At 41.3% G+C, this 20,573-nt stretch overlaps 1 protein-coding gene across 9 annotated transcripts in view; it reads right to left on the reverse strand.

Moving 5' to 3' along the window:
- Positions 1 to 20,573, reverse strand: part of TFPI (tissue factor pathway inhibitor) — a 251,892-nt gene that overhangs the window by 19,198 nt on the left and 212,121 nt on the right. For all 9 annotated transcript variants that reach the window (XM_065561978.1, XM_065561976.1, XM_065561979.1 and 6 more), the window contains 2 exons: positions 14,959 to 15,159; positions 1,056 to 1,094 (listed from right to left, as the gene is read on the reverse strand). In XM_065561978.1, coding sequence (XP_065418050.1) covers positions 1,056 to 1,094; positions 14,959 to 15,159 — 240 coding nt within the window. The remainder of the gene's footprint in view (positions 1 to 1,055; positions 1,095 to 14,958; positions 15,160 to 20,573) is intronic.

Below are 20,573 nucleotides of genomic sequence, written 5' to 3' on the forward strand. Positions count from 1 at the left end.
TGAAAAATACCAGAATATTAATTTACAAACATCAAAAATGAGAGTAGTTCAGTACATTTATACTTGTAAATGTGCCATATCTGTGTGGAGTAACATCCACTCCAAAACAGCCCCACCTTCATCGCCAAGAAGAACAGCATGCGTATGCCCATGCACACAAAGGAGAAGAGGGAGAAGAGCTGGTAAGCAGAGGAAAAGAATTTACTAGCAACATAAAATACTAAGTTCTATGAAGTTAGTGGGGCTATTTGGCCATTTCAGACCACAAAAGGCCTCAGACTACAGTGGAATCTTTGACATCAAGTGGATAGGCAGCAATGATAGGATAGCATAGTGCTGTGCTTCTTCTGATTAAATTTGGGGTCTCCCTTTTTCACAGATTAATGAGTATATTCATGTTCGCTATGAAAAAAAAAAAGTTACACTCCTGGGGCAATGGCAGAAAATGTGGATATTTTAGAAGCTCTGAGTTTTAATGGTGTTAGTCAACTCAATTAACCTGTATTGTTAAGCCACTACTGTCTAATGTTTATTTCTTACCTGAAAGCACAATAGTCTGAACATGCAAATACAAAATCCTTTTTATTCACGACTATGCAAACAATAATCACAAGCATACAGGCTAAACAAACTATAATTGTCAGCTCACTAACTCCTTAGCAGAGGAAGTACTTGAATGGTAAAATTTTAGTGCCGTGGAAAAGGCAATACCTTCATCTCAGATTCCCCTCTGAATTTAATGTCCTCGTAACTCTTGAAGAATCAGTTAAAGTCCCCCTTTCCTCATTACTGAAGGAATGGGAAAAAAATGCTTAACATTTTTATTTTGGAGAGGAGGGGTTGCTTGCTATTGGTTTAGTAATCACTGTCATCCCAGATACTCTCAGTGAATACCGAGGACTCTGACGCCATTTAAGCCTGAAGTTGCTCAATATCAGAATGTATTCTGGAGCACTGATCACTTTTAGAGATGCAACAGGGGACCTACCATAAAAAAGTCATTCCCTATTGTCTCCAAATAAGACACTGCTAAGTAATTACAATATTAAAATTACCTTTTCCAAATCTTCTACGGGTTTTCTTCACCGGGAATTCTGCAATAGAAAGAAAAATATATATTTTTAAATGAATAGCAAGAGGTTCATCTCTAGAATGAGACTGTGGCATTTAACCAAAGCCCTACTTTGGGGAGAATATGGAAAAAAAATCGCTATTGCAACATCCCTAGGTCTTGTCTACATTAGAAAAATATTGCAAATATTTTACACTTTTGCTAACACTGGTTTCAGCGCTATTTACATGGAAACGCCTGCTATAGCTGTGCTACTGTGACATGGGGGAGGATTCCTGGCCCCACTGAAGACAATAGCAAAACACCCATTGACTTCAATGGAGTGAGGATTTCACCTCATGTCATTTAAGTTTGCTCAGCACAGGTTCAATAGACAGAATGCTTTAAATATCATTGGCAGCCAGTGGCTCATCTATACCAGGCAACCAAAGCACACATACCAGAGGAGCTGCATCTGGGGTTACCTATATAGACAAGTTTTTAGAGAGATTGTGGCAACTGCTCCCCTCTTCAGACAGCCCACTCTGCCACCTTATATACTGACAGACTTTCAGTGATACCTTGGATTCGAAGTCCATTCTCCAAAGTGACTTAGGCACTTATGCTCCTATGTAACCTAGGCTCTTGACAATTTTAATCACCTGTCTACATTGAATTTGTCTACTCAGATTTAAAACAGCGTAATCCTTTTTCTAGCAAAAGCTAGGTTTAGATATGGTTCTAGAATGGTATGGACATGGCTTCAAGTCTCCATGCAGATGTGGCCCAACCACAGCAATTGTTCAGCTGTTGCAGCACTGCGGCTAGTATTAGCAGGGCACACAAGAACTGGGATTGTCTTTAGCCTCTTTGTTGTGGTGCAAGGTTTTTGGGAAAGCTCCTTGTGCCCTCTCCCCTTTCCCCCATTCACACTCATGCAGAAATAGGCACAATCTAACTCAATATTTCCAAAGTGATGATCCTATTCATTTCACTGATATTAAAAATATGCTCAATATTATTTGTTTTAAAACTGCCCTTCCTTCAACCCATGGTTACATTTAAGAACTGGGATATTTGACTTAAAAAATGAATCCTATATTTTCTTACTTGACCCACTGACATACTGTCTAGGAATTTGAAGTTCATTCATGCAACTCTAAAATGAACCCCAAGACATTTTCCATTTTGCTCCTATAATCAAACCCCAGTATCGGAGCCTGAGCCAAAGCCCATAGAAGTCGTTAATGGAAAGCTTCTCAGTGCGTTGATTTAAGGTAGAATTGAATCTCCCTCTTTGAAATAATCACTGGACTACAATGTGCTAAACATAGAACAATAAACAGAGATCTGTTAAAATGAGAATACCTCAGTTGACTTAATGTTATGTTACAGTGTTGAGAAAAGCTGGGTAGGCCTTGCAAATCCTTCTGTTTGTTTTATATAAAACAAATTCTTGGATGCTAATTCCAAGGTCTGTAGTTTAAAGTTTTTGTCAACATTACTCATTTGAAAAAAGCTAAATATACTTCATATTTCAATAGAAAAAGCGTGATGCTAATATATGCCCAAGAAGCCTCCAGCCCTGGAAAGATTCTCCAGTTACAGTATGTGTTAAGTATTAGGTACATTCCATTCTTATGACTATCAACCTTTTAAAAAATATTTGCATCAAAGTAGTACATTTGAATTATATTCTTTATCTGTTTTCCGAACAGCATCAGGATTGGATAACGGGTCAAAGCCAGCAAGAAGACTGAATCAAGCAGTCAGGTCCTTAGGATTCTTTGCAGGTTCTTTCGCAGGCATCTTGTTGGTGTTCACATCCAAATTGTGACTTGATCTGACCATGTTTGTTCATCCATGAACACTCATGCAAATCTCTTGTTTACATGAACACTGCAGGGAGGAAACTTTCATTTGTAACCATGCACAAACATTCACCTCAGAATTACTCACTTTAGGTCATCTAATCAGGGATCAAAAATTGGGACTTTATGAAAAGTTTGTGAGTGCATAGGCCCGAATCTATTTGTGCAAACTATTTGTCAGACAATTTTGAACAAAAAATAAATCTGGGGAACCCATGATTAACCAATTCATAGACAGAGTCTGAATGTAACAATCTCCGCCATGGTTATCAGCAAGAATTGAAGCAAAAGCAAACCACAGGACTCTACCACTTGATCTACAGTAGTAACAATAACCAGAGGCTCTTATCATCTGTGGGGACCAGCCACTTAAAAAGAGACATCATGTTACAAACTGAAAAAACAGGGAAAATCACTTCTCTTAATGCCTCCTTTATGTTCTTCTTCCAGGCCCATTTCCAGACTTCCTTCCACCTCCACTTAACCTCCTCCTTTCCTTTAAGTTCCGTCTTATAACCTATTCCTTCAAGGTTGCTTATAAGCTATGCTGAAATCAATTTAACCAAATTTAACTAAATAAAAGTTCATCTATCTGTATATACATGCTAGCTTCTTATGTGACCACATAATCCTACTGTGCTCAAACTCAGCTTGTCCCCATCCCCTGGCATAGCAATTTTCTCCTGGTCTTCTTAACTAAAGCTCCACCTGCAATTCACTACCTGCAGGTGGGCTGCTTCATGGGGCTTTGCCTGGATGCAGCAGTTCATCTCAGGCAACAAACTGCAGAATCGGGGCCTCAGTAAGGAAGCTGTTCAGGAAGGGACTCAATCTTTATTTGCTCTGTGCATCACCATACACACATTTAGTATATAAGTATATAGTATATTAAGAGAATATCTTATAAGAAAACACCATTGAAGTGTTGACTTTAAACATAATTTTAATAGTCTCTTTTTAGTTCAGTATTAAACAACTTGTTCCTCTTGAATTATGATTAATAATAAACATATCTATAGCACCATAACTTTTCATGGCTCTTCGATTACAGAGGTGCTCATGGTAAATGTTAAACTTCTGGCACTGGTTTTTAATGCACTTCATCCCAAGAGTAACTTCTCTTTCTGGGCAGTCTTTGACATATTTGTTCTTTTGAAAGCATCATGCCATAATTTCATTTTGGATTTTTAAAGCAAAACTATCAGGATAGCAGAATCAGTATGAAGTTCCATTGTGATGCATTTTCCTTCTTCCCCGGGATAATCCAGATGGCATCATTTAAAAAAATTATTCTTCAAAGACAACAAATACACAGTGTAGTGACTATGTTTCATTTGAACATATTTCTGGCCCTTCCTGTTAGCAAAAGTTTGTACCTTATTGTAGTGAGGTGATGTGGTTCCCCGCCACCACAGACAGGGACGAGCCCCTCCCACATCAGAGTGGGCGGAGCCAGCGAGTCCTGTGCCTGCCCCCCCGAGGTCAGGGTGCAGGACGGGAAGTATAAAAGCCCGACCCCAGAACTCACTCGAGGAGCAGCCACCGGAGAGGCCAGATGCCTCTGGCCTAGCTCCCGGTTGGGAGACCCTGGCGACCCACAGCGGATCCGAGGACTGGCTTGACCTGCCGACATGCGAGGCCAACCAGAGCCCAGAGGAGCTGCCTAGCCTGCCTCTCGCCAGTTACCCAGAGGAGCCCATGGTGCTGGATCCCCTGGTGCTGGACCACCATCCGGACCCCGGTACCTCCAGAGGGGGAGTTCAGAAGTAGCCTGGGGGCAGTCGACCCTAGTCTGGCTGCAGCACTGCGAGCACCTATGTCAGTGTGTTGCAGCCAGTATCCCCACTGACTCAGCAGCAGGCCTTCTGCCGCTGCTAAGGCCCCGGGCTGGGACGCAGTGAAGTGGATGGGCCTGCGTCCCCCCTGCCACCCAGCTTGTGGGTGGCAGTCTCCCCCTCTCCTAGGCCCTTCTGAGCCAACAGCCTGGGCTTGTTGTTTACTTGGCTTTGCTCAGCCCCTGCCTGAAAATGACATATGGCCTGAGCCACTGACTCTTTGCTGCCCACCCTGACCCAGGGCCTGGGCCTACTAGATAAATACTGTTTGCTCAGCACCTGCCTGAGGGCCTGAGACATTGATTCCTTGCTGCCCTGCCCTGACCCAGGACCTGGGCCTCCTAGATAAATACTGATAAATCCTCCTGGAACCAAGGCTAATTCCCCGTCAGCAACTGGAAGGAAGTAGTGAGGCGGTGTGGTTCCCCGCCACCGCGGAGAGGGACGAGCCCCGGCCAAACCCCTCTACACTTATGTATAACCCCACAACCTTTCTATTTTCTGGATGGTAACATCAGACTGTTTCACTACAGTCTACTTCCCCGCATTGATTGCAAGTTTAATGCCAGAACATAAGAATGGCTCTACTGGGTCAGACCAAAGGTCCATCTAGCTCAGTATCCTGTCTTCCGACAGTGGCCAATGCCAGGTTCCCCAGAGGGAATGAACAGAACAAGTAATCATCAAGTGATCCATCCCCTGTTGCTCATTTCCAGCTTCTGGCAAACAGAGGCTAGGGACACCATTCCTGCCCATCCTGGCTAATAGCCATTGATGGACCTATCCTCCATGAATTTATCTAGTTCTTTTTTGAACCCTGTTCTGGTCTTGGCCTTCACAACATCCTCTGGCAAGGAGTTCCACAGATTGACTGTGCTTTGTGGGAAGAAATACTTCCTTTTATTTGTTTTAAAGCTGTTGCCTATTAATTTCATTTGGTGACCCCTAGTTCTTGTGTTATGAGAAGTAGTAAACAACACTTCCTTATCTACTTTCTCTACACCAGTCATGATTTTAGAGACCTCAATCATATCTCCCTTTAGCCATCTCTTTTCCAAGCGGAAAAGTCCCAGTCTTATTAATCTCTCCTCATACGGAAGCCATTCTATACCCCTAATCATTTTTGTTGCCCTTTTCTGAACCTTTTCCAAATCCAATATATCTTTTTTGAGATGGGGCAACCACATCTGTACAGAGTATTCAAGATGTGGGCATACCATTGATTTATATAGAGGCAACATGATATTTTCTGTCCTATTATCTATCCCTTTCTTAATTATTCCCAGCATTCTGTTCGCTTTTTTACTGCCGCTGCACATTGTGGATAGTTCTCTGAAAACATCCACTCAAAGACTCCAAGATCTCTTTCTTGAGTAGTAACAGCTAATTTAGATCCCATCATTTTATATGGGATTATGCTTTCCAATGTGCATTACTTTCCATTTATCAACATTAAATTTCATCTGCCATTTTGTTGCCCAGTCACTCAGTTTTGAGAGATCCTTTTGTAGCTCTTGCAGTCTGCCTGGGTCTTAACTATCTTTAGTAATTTTGTATCATCTGCATATACATTCTACATTTTTTGCATTTACTATACATTGCATTACACATTTTTGGATTGGATTAGTTACTAATTCCTACATGGCATGCTTTGTCCAAGCATTGTTTGTTTGACCTACATTTTTACCCCATCTCCATATTTTTAAACTTATTTTGTCCATTCTTATTTTGTTTGTGCTAAAGGATTCCCTGGCTGTTCTCCCTCTTATCTTAGCTGGCTCAGACATTTTGTATTCTTAGCCTACTGACCTATTTACTTATATTTAGCACAAACCTTCAATTTTCAGCCTAATAATTCATTCACCTCCCTAATCTATCTTCTAAGAAATAAGGCCTCCCTCATGGGCTTAATTACTTATGATGTCAGGCCTACATGTCTCATATCTTAATTAGCGTGCATGAACTTTTAGCCTTTCCTCGTGCTTGCTCCAAAGCATCTTTCATTTCTGGGGTTTACGTGAGTGGTCCATGGAAGATGCATGCACATCCCATTATTGCTGAAGTGCTGTGGCAGTGGAAGTTTCATGGGTATGTCTTGGGTGTTTGTTTATTTCTGAGACATTTCCCTTTTAACCAAGCATTTCTCATTTTGTGAGTTTTCCTTAATTCCTAAATTTAAAATATTAACAAGAAACATTTTGTTTGCGGCATAGATATAGCTGTGTTGAAACACTGGTAACATTAAGATGTATTTAAGCAGTTAAAATAATGCTGAGATGGAGCACCAGATTCAACAATAAGATCCAGTTCTATTGAATCATGCTGACGAAACTAGATTAATTAGCCGGTTAACCTGGGTTTATGGTTAACTGGCACTGAAGGTGAATTTTGGCCATAAAGCCATTTTATCTGCCCCCTATACTACCTGTCACCTTCCCAGCTACTGGTGTAGAGAAGGCACAACAGATGCTCCTATGTTGTGCCCATCCCTGGCTGCAGATTCACAGCCCCTTTGGTCCATTAGCACCTGCCACAGAGCTGCTGCTAGGTTACATACTAGGTATCTTAAATAGGCTTGAGGCCAGACTTGTACACAGTAAGTCAGATTCTTAGCTGGCATAAAGCAGCTTGGTTCCATTTCAGTCTATGAAACTATGCCAATTTACCCCAGCTGAGATTCTGGCACGGGGGCATTGGATCAGAAGACATCAAAGATTAGCTTTATACCATCTTTAAAAGCTTTACCAGGATTTGCCCCAACACCTTTTGCCTTTGGAGTTTAGGGAAGGGGACCTCTTTTTCCTGCTTCAGACTCTGTCTCTAACAACCCGACTACATTAGATTGAGGAGAAAAGAGCCATGTGGTGAGATCGACTTCCTCCCATGGCACCTTACTGATTACATATGCTCATGACTCCTGTAAAATCTTCACCCTTGATTCATTATGCATCAACCTTTCTTTCCTTACTCTTATCCCCTCTATCCTGATGGACCATTCCAAGTGACCAGAGGGTGACATTTTGGCATGAGCTACATGCAAGAGGCTTCCCTACTCTGTACCTGTGTCAGAAGAGGAGAGAGAAAATGCTTTAGTGTTCCAGCTGAATCCCAAGTCCAGATGACAACGGAAGTGTGCCAAGTGTCAGTCAGGTGGATAGAAAACAAGAGGCGAATCCTCACACTCCAAAATCCTGACCTTTTTAGTGTCAAAAACAAATCAAGAAAGGAGCTTTGTTTGCTATTCTGATACATGTGCTTTGTTTTCTTGAGTAGCACAAATCCCCATGAATACAAACAGGTTAATCATATTTTTCTAATCAAAAAGTTGTACGCTGTTGTACAACTGATAAAGACCCCTTTAGACAAAGGTTTTTCCCTTTGGATAATTTTGCTGGAGAATAAAGATTTTTAGAATAAATACTTACATGGCATTTGTTTGTATGGGTTTCTTTTATGAAAGTTTAATAAATATTGAAAATAATTTCTGGATTGGTTGCTTACAGGATAAATTAAATTAAATCTCTGACACAAATTTATGAATATGACCTCAAAGAAGGAATTTTGGTCTAGAAATCCCAATGGTAGTTAAATATACAAGTTCTATGCCAAATAGGAATGATACAATTTGACTAATTTATATTTTTCTTTTTAAAAATGTATGTTAATACTGCATGAGTTGTAATAAAAAATAGTATTAGTTATTTGTGATTCAAAGACATGTTTGTTACAGAAATGTATATGATAAACAATATGCATTTACGGGAGCCAGGGAATCATCTGCTTTGTGGAACACAAAATCTTTCACATTATTATATTCACTTAGGCTTTGATGCATCTAAGCACTTACGCAGCCGTTTGACTTTAAGCTGCAAAGTTGTCCCACTGACTTTAAGCCTATGCTTTAGTGCTTTCCTGAATCAGACTTTTAGCAAATTAAAAAAAGGGTAGATATGTATTCCACAGTGAACCCACAAGATTCAATTCTGTGTAGGACAAATAGCTAAAGAGATTGACAGGGCAGTCTGGAGCAGCCAAGAAAGGTAACATAAGAAGTGGGAATGGACTGGGATGTGATTACTCATGCTGGCTTTGTGTACTGGATCAAGAGATTCCAAGGTTCATGTTCACCTGAGTTGAACTCCTGTCCCAGCTGGATTTCCTGCCAAGAACACTCTCCCTCCTACATCTGGCAGTTTCTTAAAATGATTATCTTAAAAAACAAGGCTAAAAACCATTTGAATTGTATGGTATTTTTGTATGCTAATGAACATCCAAATAGGTAGGGAACCATAGAAACGTGCTTTTAAAAGAAATAGAGAAAAAAAATTGTAAAGGCCTTTGATAAACTGTATTAACTTCTACAAAAAAATAATTCTGGGCACATGGCTGCAAAAATACTAACTACTATCTGCACTGCAGGAAAAGGAAATTCAAAAGATGATGTAAAGGCTGCACCCCTCCTCAACCCATTCAGAAGTGATTCCCCAGTGAGGTTACTGAGCCCAGTTAGAACTGGGGTAAATTTATTCAGCCTGTTCTTGCAGACTCTGAAATGCTGATTAACACTACCTTAATTGCTATAGAATCTCCAGTATCCTGGGTATTTCATCTGTCAGCCACATAATAGCATATCATTATTTTTTGGTATATCATTCTTACATGCACTTGCTGCTGGCTGAACTTTAATTTTGAATCTCAATGACACTAGGGTAAATACAGGGCAAACTACTCATCTGAAACCCCTAAGAATAGATTTAGGCTACTTTTCACTGTTGCATCTTCACTTTTAGAGGAACTTCCGCCTTGAAGGCTCTGTTCTGAGTCTTAGCCGAAGCCAATAAAACTGAGTCTTAAGTTCATTGTCCAGAAAGCTACTGCTGATGGAAGGGTTAGTAGTGACACAGTCATTATCATTGTCACAGGTCATTGCTGAAATTTTGCAGTGAAATTTCTATGTCATCAGAGGTAGCTCAGTGTGCGACATGACAGCTTCAAAGAAGAATCTTTATAAAATATAATATTTTAAAAAAATTATAATTAAACCCACTTTGCTTCTAAAATTTGAAATCCAAACATTTGACCTGATATGAAATCAGACAGTTTGCAGTGGGGTGGGGGATGTTCTAGTGGGCTAAGCATAGAACTAAGTTTGACAACACAATAGACTGGTGCAGACTGATCAGAAACAAAGGTGTATGTGGTTAAGTGATATAAATTGCACTGATTTGGCGTTCAGTGAGAGTGCAAAATGAGTACAATTTTCTGTCTGGGAGAATCAAAGGAAGCAGTAGGTGGCAAGGGAATTAGCAGGAGTGTGTAAGATAACTTAACCTTCTTGTTAGTTGCTTTTCTGCTCATTTCTGCCCCCTCAACATGTACATTGCCCACCTACTGAATGCAAAATTGGTGCAAGGTATACTATTGATATTTCTATCTGTTAACATACTTCAGGACATATGTCATTCTTAAATTCAGGCTTCCATGAGAGTTCCTTCTTTTTAGTTTACCTTGCTTACTGAATTGCCCACTACTTTGGCCCAGTTAGGCCTCACAATGCCCCATTAAGTAGGAATCCTCACCTCCATGTGACAGATGGGGAAACTAAATCAAAGAGCAGTTAAATGACTTCCCCATGGTCACACAGCAAATCATTGGAATAAAATCCAGGTTCTTAATCCTATGCCTACCCCCGCTATTCAGTAAGGAAGCAATATACCTTGTTACTTTTGAAACTACAGTCCCTCAGCCGTAATCCTGGCTTTGACCCAAATTCATTCTATGGATGTGACTAAGTGTTAAACTCTCTACCTTTATTTCCCTACCTCTAATAAAGAGATAGAATATTTATTTATGGTACCTATCTCTTGGGAGGATTAGTTAATGTTCGCAAACTATGAGGAGAAGCACTATGTACAGTAAGTGCTAAGTATTAGCAGGAAACATTTTAGCACTTGATGTGACCTGCACACCTGCTCCCTTATCTCGTCTCCCCTCTACGTCATTCTGACACTTTGAGGGAAAATAGGCACTTAAGAAGCTGTTTGGGATTGGGCTAATGACATGGCTCTTGGTCAGGGTGGGCAAACTTTTTGGCGTGAGGGCAAGCTATGAATGGTCATGAAATTGGGGGTTGGGGTGCGGGAGGGGGTGAGGGCTCCTGCTGGGGGTGAGGGCTCTATGGTGGGTTCAGAAATTAGGAGTTCAGTGTGCGGGAAGGGGCTCCGGGCTGGGGCATAGGGTTGGGGTGTGGGAGCTCTGGGGATGAGGGTTTGGGGTGCAGGAGGGTGCTCCGGGCTGGGATCAAGGCATTCAGAGGGCAGAAGGGGGATCATGGCTGGGGCAGGGGGTTGGGGCGTGGGAGGGGGTCAGGGGTGCAGCTCCGAGTGGCACTTATCTCAAGCAGCTCCCAGAAGAGTGGCATATTCCCCCTCCAGCTCCTACGCAGAGGTGCGGCCAGGCAGCTCCGTATGCTGCCCTGTTCGCAGACGCTGCCCCTATAGCTCCCATTAGTCGTGGTTCCCCGATCCCGCTCCCCTACTGAAGCACCAGAGCGGGGCAAGCCCCAGACCCTACTCCGCGGCAGGTGCTCGAGGGCCAGATTAAAATGTCTGAAGGGCCAGATGCGGCCCCAGGCCGGAGTTTGCCCACCCCTGCTCTTGGCAGTTTTTTATATGGACACAAATTTTTTTCTGGGACTCCCCTGAGACACATTTAAGATGTCATCTAGAGCCCACAGAAATCAAGGGAAAGACTCCCGTTGACTTCACTGGGCTTTGGGCAGGGGCGGCTCTGTTTTTTGGCACCCCAAGCACGGCAGTCAGGCGGCTTTTGGTGGCACGCCTGCGGGAGGTCCTCTGGTCACATGGATTCGGCGGCATGCCTGCGGGAGGTCCGCTGGTCACATGGATTCGGCGGCATGCCTGCGGGAGGTCCACCAGTGCTGCGCCAAAAGCGTCCCCGCCGCCGAATTGTCGCTGAAGCCGCGGGACTGGCGGACCTCCCGCAGGCATGCTGCCGAAAGCTGCCTGCCTGCCGCCTGCCTGCCTGCCACCCTCACAGTGACCGGCAGGCCGCCCACCGTGGCTTGCCGCCACAGGCACACGCTTGCTGCGCTGGTGCCTGGAGCTGCCCCTGGCTTTGGGTCAGGCCTTAGTGACAGACTCCAAATTGATAGACATGATAGAGAAGAAAACAGATTGCCCTTTGCATCTAGCGTGTAACACAGACAGAGCACAATGCTGTGAACTGCGTCGTCGTAAAGCTGCAGCATCTCTGGTTCAGAACAGCAGGAAAGGGTCTTTTGAATTCTTATTGTAAACTAGTTTCCAAATGATTTTCCAGAATTAAATATTTTATGATATACAAAAATTTGCCAAGCATGAAGATGATACATACTGTTCCCAGGAGGTCAATTTTTATCCTGCAATTCTGGCCTGATGCCTAGAGTACATCAGCATATTTCCAGAGCTATGAGGAGGCCTGTTACAGGGGCATGCTTTGAACATGGTGAGGACAAACAGAATGACACTTACTGACGTTTGCACAGAAACCTATCAGAAGGGTCCTCAGATTGCTTCTCAAAAAGTCAAGACAGCTTAGTTCTGAATCTATCTCAAGTGATCTGTGCATTGCTCAGCCTAGGAATAACTTAATCCCTTATGTCCGTGGGTCTCCTGGGCCCATTACTATTTAATACCATATTTTGCAATTGGGCAACAGAGGGTTTGTGACTGAAAGGAAATTTCTGTTGAGGACAAAGGATTAGATGAATCCTTGAATCTTAATGGATTCATACATCATTTGTATGAATCTGAGTGCAAAAAAAAACAAAAAAAACTTTTTTACAGTACTGAAAATTACTGGAACTCTTCAGGCTGTTTTCACTCACCCCCCAGAGACTTCTGCCCCTTCAGCTTCCACCCAGTGCTCCTCCTGCACTTCACAACCTTTCTCCCAACCCCTTTCTGGCTCCCTCCTGAATCTACACGACACCTTCCATCTGTCTCCCACGAAATCAAAATCCATATTTGGTATCCAAAGGAACTTGGAAGAGCATGCCTAGCGATGTGATGAGTCCATAAAATGTGAATTTGTCTCATTCATGAGGGGGCAATAGCTTTCTGATTTAAGAGCATCCCTCACTTGGCACTGGTGAGGCCACATCTGGAATATCGTGTCCAGTTTTGGGCCCCTCACTACAGAAAGGATGTGGACAAATTTGAGAGAGTCCAGCAATTAGGGGGCTGGGACACATGACTTATGAGGAGAAGGTGAGGGAACTGGGATTATTTAGTCTGCAGAAGAGAAGAGTGAGGGGGGGATTTGATAGCAGCCTTCAACTACCTGAAGGGGGGTTCCAAAGAGGATAGAGCTAGACTGTTCTAGTGGTACCAGATGACAGAACAAGGAGCAAGAGTCTCAAGTTGCAGCGTGGGGAGGTCTAGGTTTGATATTAGGAAAAACTATTTCACTAGGAGGGTGGTGAAGCACTGGAATGGGCTACCTAGGGAGGTGGTGAAATCTCCATCCTTAGAGGTTTTTAAGGCCCGGCTTGACAAAGCCCTTGCTGGGATTGGTCCTGCTTTGAGCTGGCGGTTGGACTAGATGACCTCCTGAGGTCTCTTCCAACCCTACTCTTCTATGATTCTATGACTGTAGCACTTCTGTAGGAGAATAGTCCTGAAGGCTGATTTCACAAGGATAGAGCCCTAAGAACTTTATGATTATTGTTTAACAGAAAGCATGGTGTTCCCTAAATACTGAAGCTCATATTCTACATAAAATGTCATTATAAACTCTTCTACAGAATAATAATCTGTCATTGTTTTCTCAAAGGTCTTTTTCATATAAGTTTTGCTTTTGAAATACTCAATTTAAGTTGCTATAACTATAATAAAGGTGATCTAGCCTTATTACAAAATGCATCTAACTGTGCCCAAACATTTCTGTAGTAGATCCTGCTTACACAATATCCAGTTTCAGTATCAAGTTCAGACAAAGCGATACTTCCCAACCACAAATTGCTGACATCTATGAGAGATAAACAGGGGATATACCACCTTCACATCAAAATGACTTCTGTGATTCATATGAGGTTTTAATATGCCATATGAGGAATTTTCTTAATTATGCTGAATTTACGGTATAATCTGTAAAGGTGTGGACACCTACAGGCCCTTTGGAAGTGAGCAGGAGGTTTAGGTGCTCAGTTCTTACAAAAAAAATCAAGCCATTTTTAACTGTGTATCTTGGTATGCGTCCTATTATTTTGTTTCTACCGGTTAGCTGACAAAGCGTCATTCGGACTGTAAAACTGAGCAATTACAAGCATTACAGAGAAACAATGATGAAGGATATTATTTGTGAGCATTATTAATGATTATTTCTGCCCCTTTGCCAAATAGCTGTAGCAAATGTCTGAGGTCTTGCAGATTGTCTTCTCAGTGTAGGAGAAGCGGGGGATGTGAATCTGGGTATATTTTAAGAATAACTTTATTTATACCAGTCCTGGAACAGAGGGGTTTATCAGCATGCAGACAATCCCTTCTTTCAGCAGTGTCAGCCCAACATCCAGGGAGCAACTCTACCTCAAGAATTGATTTTACACAACAACCTTTACCCAGAACCTTGCATAAAAAAACCTTCACACCATGTCTTCCCAAGACCGAAGATTTGCTCACACTAAGTGTGTCTACACTGCAATCACAGGGTGTAATTACAGCTTGAATAGGCATACCCAAACTAGCTTTATTCTAGCTATCTCAGGTCCCAGAGCAGTGAAGTTGTGGCAGTGCGCACTGTATAAACCCACCTGGAGCCCTGCATAATTGCTAGCCTGCACCAAAGCACGTGTGCTGCTGCAGCTTCACTGCTCCAGAACCAGAGTTTAGCTAGATTACAGCTAGTTTGGGTACATCTGCTTGAGCTGTAATCACACCCTGGGACACCACACCTATAGACATACTCCCCGAAAAAGAATTTGGATGACTATGTAGCAGCATCACCTGGTGACCCCAGTTATAACAGTATTATTGTGATTATTATTAATTATTATTATTGAGATATCCCCTACAGGCAGAAGGCCCCATTTTTCTGGGAAACAAACAAGAGACGGCCCCTGCCCCTAAGAACTCACAATCTAGATATAAGACACCATATGAATATAAAGGACATGCAAGAGGACAGGAGAAAGGATACTGACCTGATACCACGCACATCTCCTGGCATTCTTCTAGTGTTATGAAGTTGTTCTCATTGCCATGGCATCCACCGTATTCAAACATCTCACATTGGCGGGTTTGAATGTTGAAGTAATACCTTGTATATATTGCTTTACACTCACCACCATCTGCCTTAAAAGCACAGATTGAATTTCCTAGCTTCAGTGGTGGTAAAGCAGCACCTATGATGGTGGAGAGAAAGGTAGTATGATACTAAATGTTTTACAGTTAGTTTGGAAATTTAGCAATATATCTTCAATGGGATTAGAGGTTTAAACATTGGCCCAGATTAGAGATCTGACCCCGAGACCATTTTACCTTTGCTCTGTCCCTTGCCCTTGCTCCTGCACTCTTTGAAAGGCATGGCACAATATTTGATGTTTTGTACAGCTTTAATATATGCTTATAAAAAATAAGATCATCTATATCAGAACCCCAGTTCTAGGACTGGAACTCTGATTGGTGAGGGATTTCTATATCCTATCAAAACAGCTCAAATATTAGAACATAAGAAGGACCACAATGGGTCAGACCAATGGTCCATCTAGCTCAGTATCCTGTCTTCTGACAGTGGCTGGTGCCAGATATTTCAGAGGGAATGAATTAATAGCTACTGATGGACCGATACTCCATGAATTTATCTAGTTCTTTTTTTGAACCCCATAATAATTTTGGCCTTCACGACATCCCTGGCAATGAGTGTGTTTTGTGAATAAGTACTTCTTTTTGTTTGTTTTAAATTTGCTGCCTATTAATTTAATGGGATGACCATAGTTCTTGTGTTATAGTCTGCATACAGGTTTAAGATTAGACATCTACAACTAGACAGTTGAAAAACTGCCATCAAAACAGTTTTCAATCAAAATATTTTTTGATTGAACCAATCTTTTTGTCAAATTACATAGATTTTGATGAAATTTTATTTTGAACACAACTGGAAAAGCTATTCTGAAATTGTCCCAAAAGGTTGTTTCACTATTGTTTTACTATTTTCTAAATGGTAAGTTTCAATGGTGTTCCTTTGACTTTTTGTTTAGTATATAAAATAAAATAAATTTCAAAAGTAAAAAGAAAGAAAAATGATGAAAATCAAAAATTATTTCAATTGACCCCAAATAAAAATCTTTTTGGAATTTTGTTTTGCATTTTTAAATTTTGGTGTGTGTGTGTGTGGGGGGGGGGGGTGTCTTTTCATCTCAATTTGAAAATAAATTGAAATCTCACTTTTTTTTTCCAGAATAGAACATCCATTTCCTGACCCATTGTATTTAAACCACCTAGTTCCCTTTAGATGACCCTTGGATTTAACCACCTTTTTCCCTGCCATTTGAGTAAAAAATACCTGTCTCTCAGAGGAAGTAGACATTTGGGGCTAGATTGAAGCTTATAAACTAGAGGTTTGTTTTGTTTTGTTTTTTTACTGCATTACACTGGGACTTAGGCAAAATTTCTCCTCAGCTACGGATGAAAAGGTGAACGAGCATCTGCTACAATGTGTACTTCTTGGGACCTGCAGGAAGAATTCTGGTTTCTGTGAAAGAGTCACAGCGTAACCCAAAGAGTGAAGTGTGCACTTTGTTCAATGCCTGGGGAACTCAAATCTGCTATCCAACCATCCTACCAGGTAACTAGCACTCACAGGGCACTAGCAGGGAGCAGTACCTATGTCACCCAATGGACAGCAACCAGCCCCTGTGCAGACGGTGCAAGGTAGGGAGAGGGCTCCTCCCACTCTCCCCCTCTTCTCTTCCACACAAAAAATATTGGGCACAGTTGAGCCTTTGTAGTTGTTTCTATTTAGGTCTCTTAGGTGTTAATGCTATTAAATCATTAGGATGATGCCATACACTAGACAAATGCTGCTGGAAATGGGCTAGAATGAGTAGGAAACTCGAGCACTGAAATAGAGGGCAGCCGTTGAACAAACAAAACCAGAATGGTACTCCAGAGGGCAGCACCATTCTATTAAATAACACACACCACTAAGTCATAAACCTATTCATTGCAACTCCTGTTTTTTTAACTTTATTATGAAGTAGATCTGTAAAATCAATAAGGTGTGCACAACTTTAGAATATTTAGATTAAAGTAAATTGACTTGAGTTGAAAAGCTGAAATCTATGCCTTTTAATATACAATATAGCTTTGATAGTACTGACATATTAATATAGTAGAAATCTTGTTAGCTAGACTGTACTGCTGAGACTGAACGGGGATGTAAAGACAGCACTGTAGTTGAAGACCCCATTAAGTACCCCTGTGGATGAAGTTCTTTCACTGTTTACATTATACTGTGCACCCTTTTTTCCCTCCTAGGGTTGTAAAAGTTTTAGAGGTGTATGCGTGTATTTTTATTGAAAGTCAGACTGACAGCATTTCAAACTGAAGCCTTCCACTTATCCATAGAACACACACAAAATAGAATATGGTAGTGCAAGATTTTCCTCACCAAAATTAGTCAGAGTGAGAGGGTAGGTTATTCTCTTTGTGCCAATTAAAGCATTGAGCTCTCTTAAAACTGCGCACAAGGATACCCATGCAATGGCCCAGGGACAAGGCGAGAGAGAAAGGGGACAGGAACCAACATCACATCACAATTGGAATCTGAGTTAAGAAGCTAATGTGGTCTGGTCACTCCAGTCCCTCTAAGACACTGACCTGCCCCAATCACTTCTGGTCCCTCCAAGTCAGGCTAAAGACACGATGGTAAAAACTCTGCATTGCTGTTGGCCAACGTGTGCCTGTTCTCTGATATTTGTTTTTTAATTTGCAAAAATGGCCTAATCAAAAAACCCCCAAAAGCTAGATTTATGCTGATTTACACTAGCTGAGACTCTATTCACTTAAATGGAACTATATAAATTGCAGGGTGAGGACTAATTTCCACTACTATTAATATCATAACTTCATGGCCTTTAAATGAACCATTTAAAAATTAATGTCTTCTATTATCAGAACACGAGAGACTGTAAAGGACACAATCAGATTTTATGTTCCTAAAACAGGTAGCTAGGCAACAAAATCTGGATCTAAGTGCCTAATTTTAGTCACTTCCATTTGAAAATTGTCTCTAAAGGTCTGTATCTCAGTTTCCTCAGCTATAGGATATTTATAGGTTTTTCCATCATAAAATGCTGATTCACTGAAATCCATAGGAATGATTCTGTCAAAATTCTGATGGAAACTAGGTAGTTATCAATGGAATCCTGCTTGTCAGGCAGGTTTCTGATGAAAACATGTCTGGTTTGCTGCCAACTTGCCTGAACCTCACAGGTCTGTGGCTCCTAGGCAGTTTGGTCTCCTAGGCTTCCCATGTCCAAGCAGCAGGCCAGGGGGGCTGCTGAAGAGTCAGGGTTCCAGAGATTTCCAGGTCTCTGCCAGGTGGGCCACCTCACAGTCAGGGCTTCCAAACATCCTTGCTACGGGGCAGCCTAGAAGCCCAGGGAACCTCAGTTCCTTGTTCAGCTCTGTCATTTAGTCCTTTTGAAAGGGCAATTTTGGAATTCCCATATCACAGGAAATGTCTCAATTTCATTTTTCATTCTATTCTGCAACCAATTTTATTGTTGTGGAAATTTTGGAACTTCCCACAAAATGGGATTCTCAGTTTCCAGCCAAGTCCAGATATTTACCTACCTCAAACTGGTGTTGTGAGGGTCAATTCATACTGGTTGAAGTGTGTGCTGAGATTCTTAGATAGAGGGTATCATATCAAAGTGTTAGTGATCCTTTCTTCTCAGAATACCCATGAAAACTCAAGACTCTAAAATAAACTGGGTCACTGGCCCAAATCAATCTAGATCAGTGGGGCACGAAAAGAGGGCATAAAAACCTTTTGTGCTTCCCAGACTCAAGCGGTCCAGACACATGGCTACATCAACACATTTAGCATTCTACACGTTGTCACATCTATATAATATGATACTGTCTCCATCTTATTAAGCCAAATTATAAATTTATAGTAAATTTAATCATAGAACCATACGATGAGGACAAACAAATTACTATCTAAGAGGAGGTTTGCTGCTCAATGAATGAGAAGAATCGTCTGTCTCAGCAACTAGCTATTTTCCAATCAAAGCCACAGAAACAAATGATTGTGTTACTTACTTCCCAAAGCCTTTCCTCTGTTTACAATAGGAATGACACTGGAACTACTGTTGTAACATTGTTGTAGAACTGCAAATGTGCGTTTTGTACGTGCCCTGTTCTACACGGTCTCAAGCTGTGGACACATTTATTTTCTTAAGAATTATAGTATCAATATAGAGACTCAAGAAAATGTGCACCATTGAAGTCACAAAAGGCCAAATTCTCCCTTTTTGTACAAAGGCCAAATAAATAAACTGTATGAAAAAGGGTTTTCTGTGGGATTCAGAAGATTGGAACCATCCCACCAGTCTCTGGAGCATTACTAGAGCTGTTTCTCATTGTTTTAAACTCAGCAGCTCTCATCTCCTTTAGTTGATTTGGAATTAGCTTTATTTTCCCAGCAATAATGAAGAGTTCTAAAATGGATGAGAGTTTGGCTGGTGGATCTGTATAGGCACAGATCCACCTTTACCCATTTCACACTTATGGGGTAAGGCATTTGCCTAGCACTGCTCTGTTGATTACAGGTGCTGCAGTTCTGCCTCCATACACACTCTTCTGCTCCCTACACTGATTCTGCTGCATTTTGGTCCTTACATTCTGGTGGTGTGCCTAGAATTTACACCTTAGTGAAGGCTGATGAAACTTCAAGAGAAACATCTCTCCTTGAGGACTAATCTTAGGAAGAAAACAAATTAAGCATCCATATAATATGCCAGCCCAATAGAGTTTGAGAAGAAAAGTCTGTAAAGTCATCCCAGAGGTATATATACCCACAACCCAGGAATATTCTGTTTGATGCACTAGAGTTCAGAATTTGATCCAATTTCTCAGAAACATTGCTTTAAGGAATGCTTACAGCTGAGCTTTTGGGTATAGGGTCCATGTACAGTGGCTACCATTTAAAAAGTCTGTATTTATCAACAGTTTCATCAGAGTGTTATGACAGAGGCCTAATATAACATCTTTATAATTCTGTTAGTAGGTCATGGTGTAGCTTGAGGCATGTAAAACCCAGGTTTATGTGAACAGACAAGAAATATTGATAAAGCTTGTCAACACAGTTGAAAACCGCACTTTTTTCTGGGTAGACATATCCAAAGAGCCCAGCTTGACTTTTAGATCTTGAGTTGACTATTCAGGGCTAATGGTTAAAAAACCAACAACCATCATTTACTTATCAAATGAATAGACTCAATACCGAAGTCATGGAGACAATAACTATAAGATCCATAATGGCATTGTTACAAACTCACTTTTCAGAGCAGAACTACACTTTAACTCAGCTCTGAAAATAAAACCTAGGGACCCAGTCATCTGCATTAGAAAGACTTTACACAGGAATATTTCAGAGCTTGCATGTGCAGTGCTTTCTCTTCTGTTTACTGAGGTTACTTATTTCACTCCACCCCAGGCATCTTTCAGTAGTTATTCTTATTAGTAAAGATATGCTGTCGTCATTATAAGCTTTCTCATAAATGCCTCTTTTCTTTGATAAGTATTA

The sequence above is a fragment of the Chrysemys picta genome, chromosome 11 (assembly GCF_011386835.1).
Source record: "Chrysemys picta bellii isolate R12L10 chromosome 11, ASM1138683v2, whole genome shotgun sequence".
In the NCBI taxonomy this organism is placed as follows: Eukaryota; Metazoa; Chordata; order Testudines; family Emydidae; genus Chrysemys; species Chrysemys picta.